This window comes from Moschus berezovskii, chromosome 9, assembly GCF_049115385.1.
Source record: "Moschus berezovskii isolate FMDL1 chromosome 9, NW_MosBer_1.0, whole genome shotgun sequence".
In the NCBI taxonomy this organism is placed as follows: domain Eukaryota; kingdom Metazoa; phylum Chordata; class Mammalia; order Artiodactyla; family Moschidae; genus Moschus; species Moschus berezovskii.
Window position 1 is genome coordinate 98,454,790 of NC_142468.1, and position 9,550 is coordinate 98,464,339.

The following is a 9,550-nucleotide window of genomic DNA, read 5'->3' on the forward strand; positions in this document are numbered from 1 at the left end:
CTGACCCCCCAGTGCACAGGTGGCAAGCTCCCAGTGTGCAGGACTCTAGGATGTTAGGGAGGAAGGAGTGTTACCTTCAGGGGGTGTCCAGATTCACCTGTGATGATGGTGACTACATCTGCCAAGACCAGAAGACTATTACAACTATTAAACTCTGCATTTAAGTAGTTGTGCCAATACACTGGGCTTCCCAGGTGCTAAGTGATAAAGAATCTGCCTGCCAATTGAGGAGATGAGGGTTCATTCCTTGGGTCAGAAAGATCCCCTGGAGAAGGGAATAGCAACCTATTCCAGTATTCTTGCCTGGAAAATTCCATGGACAGAGGAGCCTGGTGGGCTACAGTCCACGGGGTCGCAAAGAGTCAGAAACCACTTAGCACCTCACGCAGGCCTATAAACTATGAAATGACAATGATTCAGTATTCTGGCCAATCTCACAGACTGCCCAACAGGAAAACATACTCTCTTCCCACTTGTTGTACCCACCACTCTCCTATCAGAAAGTCTGGTCCTTGAAGTTGCAAACAGGAGTTCAGCCTGCAGAGATGCACAGGGGACTCCCTGTGCAATGGACATTATTGTATCAGAGACTCAGAGCAGTGACCAAAGTGGCTCCACATTCCTGCTCATGAGCAGAGGAGTGGGGAGATGTTCCTGCTTTGGGAGTGGGTGATACTTTCTTCTAGTTTCTTGAGGAGGCGAAAAGCTCACTCTCCTGCCAAATATCTTATTGTAAGAGTACATAAGCACTTTTTCCACGTGGTTGAAATATGACTGATTGAATGAATTAATTTTCCGTTTTTGCTGCTGTTCAGTCCTGAGGTCACGTCTGACTCCTTACGACCCCGTGAACAGCAGCACACCGGGAGCTTTATTCTCTCTTCTTGACTCTTCCATCCCTTGTGATTGCTCCAGAAATGCTGCTGCCTAAGTAAGTTCCAAGAGGGGAGCTTCCTGACAAGACATTCCTTCTGAAGGGCCCTGAGGATCAGAGCAGCTCACTCTAAACATTGCAGGTGCTGGGTGTCCTTCCCTGTCCTTTACCTTCTCCCAGAGTTTGCTAAACTCATGTCCATTGAGTCAATGATGCCATCCAACCATCTTATCCTCTGTCACCTCCTTATCCTCTGGCCCTCAATCTTTCCCAGCATCAGGGTCTTCTCCAGTGAATCGGTTCTTCTCATCAGGTGGCCAAAATATTGGAACTTCAGCTTCAGCATCGTTCCTACCAATGAATATTCAGGGTTGATATCCTTTATGATTGACTTCTTCAATCTCCTTGCAGTCCAAGAGGCTCTCAAGAGTCTTCTCCAACACAACAGCTAGAACACATCAATTCTTTGGCACTCAGCCTTCTTTATAGTCCAACTGTTACATCCATACATGATTACTGGGAAAACCATACCTCTGAATATATGGACCTTTGTCGGTAAAGTAATATCTCTGCTTTTTAATATGCTGTCTAGGGTGGTCATAGCTTTTCTTCCAAGGAGCAAGTATCTTTTAATTTCATGGCTACAGTCACCATTTGCAGTGATTTTGAAGCCCAAGATAATTAAATCTGTCACTGTTTCCACATTTTCCCCATCTATTTGCCATAAAGTAATGGGACCAGATGCCATAATCATAGTCTTTTTTATTATTGAGTTTTAATCCAGCTTTTCACTCTCCTCTTTCACCTGCATCAAGAGGTTCTTTAGTTTCTCTTGTCTTTCTGCCATCAGAGTGGTGTCATACACATATCTGAGGTTGTTGATATTTCTCCTGGCAATCTTGATTCCAGTATATGAGTCATCTAGCCCTGCATTTACATGATGTATTCCACGCAAGTTAAATAATCAGGGTGACAATATATAGCCTTATGTACTCCTTTCCCAATTTTGAACCAGTCCATTGTTCCATGTCTAGTACTAACTGTTGCTTCTTGTCCTGCATACAATTCCTTGGGTATCCCCATTTCTTTAAGAATTCTCCACAGTTTATTGTGATCCACACAGTTAAAGGCTTCAGCGTAGTCAGTGAAGCAAAAGGTTTTTTTTTATTCACTTGCTTTTTCTGTGATCCAGCAGATTGGATCTGCTCTGGTTCCTCTGCCTTTTGTAAACCCAGCTTCTACAACGGAAATTCTTGGTTCATGTACTGCTGAAGCATAGCTTGAAGGATTTTGAGCATAATCTTGCTAACATGTGAAATGAGTGCAATTGTATGCTAATTTGAACATTCTTTGGCATTCATTTCCCTGAGATCAGGCTACTAGCAAAGAGAATATCCTGTACCCAGTTTGAATACAAACAATACACACAACACTGCAATATTTACAGAGTGGGCTGCTCTGATGCACAGGGCCACTGACAGAAGGAATATCTTGTCAGAAACTCTCCTCTTGGAACTTACTTAGGCAGCAGCATTTCTGGAGCCACCAGAAGGGATGGAAAAGTCAAGGAAAGAGAGAATAATGCTCCACTCCATGAAGATGGAGTGTCTGCAGGTGAAAATCAGCAGGATACACAATCTTGGCCTGAATTTTAAAACCAGAGACTAGCCTCCAGATCACACAGTCATCCATCAAGAATGTGCCCTGGAATTTTCACTAACACATTGTGAAATACTTCAGCATATATAATCTGAATTGTCATTGAAGAGTTAATGTCACTTTAAGGGATTCTATGCCGTCTGGGGGGTGTGGATGGGATGAAAACAGGCATTTCTGGAGAAAAGCTCGGAGGTTCTTTTTTGAACTGTCCTGCCCCAGAGTCCTCTCTGTAGGGCAATCCAAGAATTCAAAGGTCCTTGGCTCTGAGGAGCAGAGCTGGAAGTGCTCTGACAGTACCTTGGAGAGAGAAATAACAGCCCCTCCCAGGGCTGCCCACAGCAGAGCCCCATCCGCACTCTGGGTTTGCGCTCAGCTCCCCTGCAGCCCTCTCTCACCGTGTCACTCAGAGCACAGAAGTACACAGCCGAGTCTGACGCCTGCACTGCCCGTTTCTGCAGGTGGAAGGAGCTGTCTCTCCTAACAAGAGTGGCCTGAAAACCTTCATGCTCGACCTTCTTGTCAGCTGTTAAGCCCTTCAGGAGGAGTTGAGGAGCTCTGTTGACATGCTGGACGTACCAGAAAAGATAGGAATTTGAAAATGTGGTCTGGTAAGTGCAGTTCAGGGTCATGAGAGCCCCCTCTGAGACGGTCACTAGGCCTTCTGTCTGGTTCACTGCGTCACCATTGGCCCCTCCTACAAGAAAATCACTTTGTTATCAGAGAAATGTACAGGAGAGGAGTTTTCAGTCAGAGAAGAAAAATAAAACTTACCCATAATTGTAAGAAAGTGAAAAATCATTAACATTTAGAATAAAATATTACTTACTGAATAGTAAGATGATCAGAAGAATTGAGTGAATGGCAGAATGCATGTTCACAAAAGAAAACGATCCTTGTTCCCTGGATACACCCGTCTAACGAATCTAGTCTCCAGCTGGATGTTACAGAAGCTCCTCACTCAGAAACGGAGAGCCCCTTTCTGTACTGCAGCAATATTCTGTCTTGCGGCGACAAAGCTGGCAAGTGAAACCAGCTCCTGAGTACAACGAGGAACCGCATCTGAAGGAAGCCCCGCCCTCTGGTGGTCATCGTGAAAATTGCACTGCAGTCGGTCTGACCTACTCCTGATAATAGCTTGAGGGGTACAAACAGGAGAATGGGACAGGACCCTAAGAAGAGAGTCCTAAACACAAGCGTGCTTAGGGAAATAGTCTATTATTACTTCCATAATTTTCTGCATGGTACAGGTTTCTCTAGCTTCTCAAGAAACCCCAGTTACACTTCTAGATGGAATAGTCAGAGGTTTCCTCCTTGCGTATGGCTCCAAGATTCCCATGAGTCAGAGAAGGATCCCTCTGTGTGGAAAGTGCTTCCTCCTCTCCTCAAGTCATTTCTGTGAAGTAGTTATATTCATGCTGACTCTGTCAACATGCCTCTGAGAAAATTTTATCTAAGGCAGGTGTCAAATAATTTGTAGTTAAATGATAAGGTAATTATCCTGATTTATCATGGAATGATTGATTTGTAAAACAGAATAAAAGTAAAATACGTGCCTTCTTTTTCACTGATAATGGTAGAGTTGATCTTCCAACTGGAAAACTATTTTTGGACCTTGAACATCAGGTGGCACAGAGATAAAGAAAACAGATGCGATGGGCACTAACCTTGCCCAGCTTACCTCATGGAGGCAGCTTCCAGGCACCAGTGCCTGAGGGATTTACCAAAAATAGTGCAGCTGTCTCACTGTGGGATTGAGACAGATAGGAGATCGGAGATCCTGAAATACCTAAAACTTGTGGACCTCTGTACCAGAGAGGAGGGATGTTGACAAAAAAGAGAGAGAGAGATAAGATCAAGGCAGGGGTTGGGGGGAGATGGACCATCCTTGGATGACAGCAACCTCACACCTTTAGCCTCATGAGGGACAGGTGACCTTACTTAGGTAACCTGGTTCTTGAAACCTCTTTTTACCTCTTGTCACATTCTTGCTTTAATGCAACTAAGCATTTTTTTCAGAATGCCACGTTTAGATGCTTAATATGTTAGCCAGGCGCTCTTCATTCCAGAGGCATGTGTGTGGTATTTAGCTGTCTTCTGTTTATTTATTTAGGATTCAGTAATCCCAATGGAAAGAACTGTTTGCTTAGTGTCTGTCAGCCTGTTTGCATAGTTTCTTGTGCCATATTTGTGCTAGTGAAGTGAACCCAGCGAAATATTTAATGGGGACATTTCATAGCTTGTTCTTTTCTCTAGGATTGAGTTTACTTTATGCAAGTCTAGCTCTAATATGGTAAGAAGTCAAAACATTGTTCTTTGGTGACATAAACCATGTTAAGGCTTGGGGACTTTGTGGCTGCAGACAGCTGTGAGGTTGCCTTACACGGGTTCTCAATGTTGTCAATCCAGTAACAACGGCTGTTAACTAAGTCAGCTGAACTCAAAAACAGAGTTCTTCAAAGGTGTCTTTTTCACCTACTGATATTTTCTCAACAGTTAAAATGAACTTTGTAAGTTCTTAACAAAACTGGGATCATTTTTAATGCACATCTGTTTGCTAAGCCTTTATTTTTGCTTGTTTTGTTTTAGTCTGTGCCGGGTCTTAGTTTAAGCGTGTGGGATTAATTCCCTGACCAGAGATCGAAACTAGGCCTCCCGCAATGTGAGTGCTGAGTCCCAGTCACTGAACCAACGCTCCCCCTAAAATTATAATCTTGAGTTGAAGTTATCATGCTGATAAGACTCTCTGGCTCAGCAGATCACCTAGATGCTCTTAAACTCTTGTGCATTTTCAGGACTTCCTAGGCTCCAGCATTCATTCTGGAAGTTTACAGGGTTGTCTACAATGTGGAAACCAAAATCAGACACAATTCCTACCTCAAATTGCTTTCAGATGATTGAGGAGCAGGTAAGCAGGAAAAAAATAATCCTATGCCCTGTCTGTGCTCCCGCTGTCCTGGACCCCAATACATGAATGAAGGATCGGACGAAAAATGAGAACTGATACAGTTACCACCAGATGAATAAAACCGGCCAGAATACTTTATTTCCCCACCATTAAGATTTACTTTTGTTCCTTCATCTCCCTCTCCATTTCTAGGCCTATTTATTAACATGCTGACCCCCCAGTGCACAGGTGGCAAGCTCCCAGTGTGCAGGACTCTAGGATGTTAGGGAGGAAGGAGTGTTACCTTCAGGGGGTGTCCAGATTCACCTGTGATGATGGTGACTACATCTGCCAAGACCAGAAGACTATTACAACTATTAAACTCTGCATTTAAGTAGTTGTGCCAATACACTGGGCTTCCCAGGTGCTAAGTGATAAAGAATCTGCCTGCCAATTGAGGAGATGAGGGTTCATTCCTTGGGTCAGAAAGATCCCCTGGAGAAGGGAATAGCAACCTATTCCAGTATTCTTGCCTGGAAAATTCCATGGACAGAGGAGCCTGGTGGGCTACAGTCCACGGGGTCGCAAAGAGTCAGAAACCACTTAGCACCTCACGCAGGCCTATAAACTATGAAATGACAATGATTCAGTATTCTGGCCAATCTCACAGACTGCCCAACAGGAAAACATACTCTCTTCCCACTTGTTGTACCCACCACTCTCCTATCAGAAAGTCTGGTCCTTGAAGTTGCAAACAGGAGTTCAGCCTGCAGAGATGCACAGGGGACTCCCTGTGCAATGGACATTATTGTATCAGAGACTCAGAGCAGTGACCAAAGTGGCTCCACATTCCTGCTCATGAGCAGAGGAGTGGGGAGATGTTCCTGCTTTGGGAGTGGGTGATACTTTCTTCTAGTTTCTTGAGGAGGCGAAAAGCTCACTCTCCTGCCAAATATCTTATTGTAAGAGTACATAAGCACTTTTTCCACGTGGTTGAAATATGACTGATTGAATGAATTAATTTTCCGTTTTTGCTGCTGTTCAGTCCTGAGGTCACGTCTGACTCCTTACGACCCCGTGAACAGCAGCACACCGGGAGCTTTATTCTCTCTTCTTGACTCTTCCATCCCTTGTGATTGCTCCAGAAATGCTGCTGCCTAAGTAAGTTCCAAGAGGGGAGCTTCCTGACAAGACATTCCTTCTGAAGGGCCCTGAGGATCAGAGCAGCTCACTCTAAACATTGCAGGTGCTGGGTGTCCTTCCCTGTCCTTTACCTTCTCCCAGAGTTTGCTAAACTCATGTCCATTGAGTCAATGATGCCATCCAACCATCTTATCCTCTGTCACCTCCTTATCCTCTGGCCCTCAATCTTTCCCAGCATCAGGGTCTTCTCCAGTGAATCGGTTCTTCTCATCAGGTGGCCAAAATATTGGAACTTCAGCTTCAGCATCGTTCCTACCAATGAATATTCAGGGTTGATATCCTTTATGATTGACTTCTTCAATCTCCTTGCAGTCCAAGAGGCTCTCAAGAGTCTTCTCCAACACAACAGCTAGAACACATCAATTCTTTGGCACTCAGCCTTCTTTATAGTCCAACTGTTACATCCATACATGATTACTGGGAAAACCATACCTCTGAATATATGGACCTTTGTCGGTAAAGTAATATCTCTGCTTTTTAATATGCTGTCTAGGGTGGTCATAGCTTTTCTTCCAAGGAGCAAGTATCTTTTAATTTCATGGCTACAGTCACCATTTGCAGTGATTTTGAAGCCCAAGATAATTAAATCTGTCACTGTTTCCACATTTTCCCCATCTATTTGCCATAAAGTAATGGGACCAGATGCCATAATCATAGTCTTTTTTATTATTGAGTTTTAATCCAGCTTTTCACTCTCCTCTTTCACCTGCATCAAGAGGTTCTTTAGTTTCTCTTGTCTTTCTGCCATCAGAGTGGTGTCATACACATATCTGAGGTTGTTGATATTTCTCCTGGCAATCTTGATTCCAGTATATGAGTCATCTAGCCCTGCATTTACATGATGTATTCCACGCAAGTTAAATAATCAGGGTGACAATATATAGCCTTATGTACTCCTTTCCCAATTTTGAACCAGTCCATTGTTCCATGTCTAGTACTAACTGTTGCTTCTTGTCCTGCATACAATTCCTTGGGTATCCCCATTTCTTTAAGAATTCTCCACAGTTTATTGTGATCCACACAGTTAAAGGCTTCAGCGTAGTCAGTGAAGCAAAAGGTTTTTTTTTATTCACTTGCTTTTTCTGTGATCCAGCAGATTGGATCTGCTCTGGTTCCTCTGCCTTTTGTAAACCCAGCTTCTACAACGGAAATTCTTGGTTCATGTACTGCTGAAGCATAGCTTGAAGGATTTTGAGCATAATCTTGCTAACATGTGAAATGAGTGCAATTGTATGCTAATTTGAACATTCTTTGGCATTCATTTCCCTGAGATCAGGCTACTAGCAAAGAGAATATCCTGTACCCAGTTTGAATACAAACAATACACACAACACTGCAATATTTACAGAGTGGGCTGCTCTGATGCACAGGGCCACTGACAGAAGGAATATCTTGTCAGAAACTCTCCTCTTGGAACTTACTTAGGCAGCAGCATTTCTGGAGCCACCAGAAGGGATGGAAAAGTCAAGGAAAGAGAGAATAATGCTCCAGTCCCTGAAGATGGAGTGTCTGCAGGTGAAAATCAGCAGGATACACAATCTTGGCCTGAATTTTAAAACCAGAGACTAGCCTCCAGATCACACAGTCATCCATCAAGAATGTGCCCTGGAATTTTCACTAACACATTGTGAAATACTTCAGCATATATAATCTGAATTGTCATTGAAGAGTTAATGTCACTTTAAGGGATTCTATGCCGTCTGGGGGGTGTGGATGGGATGAAAACAGGCATTTCTGGAGAAAAGCTCGGAGGTTCTTTTTTGAACTGTCCTGCCCCAGAGTCCTCTCTGTAGGGCAATCCAAGAATTCAAAGGTCCTTGGCTCTGAGGAGCAGAGCTGGAAGTGCTCTGACAGTACCTTGGAGAGAGAAATAACAGCCCCTCCCAGGGCTGCCCACAGCAGAGCCCCATCCGCACTCTGGGTTTGCGCTCAGCTCCCCTGCAGCCCTCTCTCACCGTGTCACTCAGAGCACAGTAGTACACAGCCCAGTCTGACGCCTGCACTGCCCGTTTCTGCAGGTGGAAGGAGCTGTCTCTCTTAACAAGAGTGGCCTGAAAACCTTCATGCTCAACCTTCTTGTCAGCTGTTAAGCCCTTCAGGAGGAGTTGAAGGCCTTTGTTGAGATGCTGGACGTACCAGAAAAGAGAGGGAGCCGAATCAGCAGTCTGGTAAGTGCAGTTCAGGGTCATGAGAGCCCCCTCTGAGACGGTCACTAGGCCTTCTGTCTGGTTCACTGCGTCACCATTGGTCCCTCCTACAAGAAAATCACTTTGTTATCAGAGAAATGTACAGGAGAGGAATTTTCAGTCAGAGAAGAAAAATAAAACTTACCCATAATTGTAAGAAAGTGGAAAATCATTAACATTTAGGATAAAATGTTACTTACTGAATATTAAGATGATCAGAAGAACTGAGTGAGTGGCAGAATTCATGTTCACAAAAGAAAACGATCCTTGTTCCCTGGATACACCCGTCTAACGAATCTAGTCTCCAGCTGGATGTTACAGAAGCTCCTCACTCAGAAACGGAGAGCCCCTTTCTGTACTGCAGCAATATTCTGTCTTGTGGCTACAAAGCTGGCAAGTGAAACCAGCTCCTGATTACAACGAGGAACCTCATCTGAAGGAAGCCCCGCCCTCTGGTGGTCATCGTGAAAATTGCACCACGGTCGAGTCTGACCTTTTCCTCCTGATAATGGCTTGTGGGGTACAAACAGGAGAATGGGACAAGACCCTAAGAAGAGAGTCCTAAACATAAGCGTGCTTAGGGAAATATTCTATTGTTACTTCCATAATTTTCTGCATGGTACAGGTTTCTCTAGCTTCTCAAGAAACCCCCGTTACAATTTCTAGATGGAATAGTCAGAGGTTTCTTCCTTGCATATGGCTCCAACATTCCCATGGATCAGAGAAGGATCCCTCTGTGTGGAA

The 9,550-nt window shown here is 44.1% G+C and overlaps 1 gene segment (V, D, J or C); it reads right to left on the bottom strand.

The window, feature by feature from the left end:
* Positions 1 to 5,675: 5,675 nt before the first annotated feature.
* On the bottom strand, positions 5,676 to 9,245 carry LOC129563478 (T cell receptor alpha variable 18-like). The segment is given in 3 exon segments: positions 5,676 to 6,038; positions 8,576 to 8,874; positions 9,007 to 9,245. Coding segments are annotated over 3 exon segments (363 nt in total).
* Between the last annotated feature and the right edge of the window lie 305 nt (positions 9,246 to 9,550).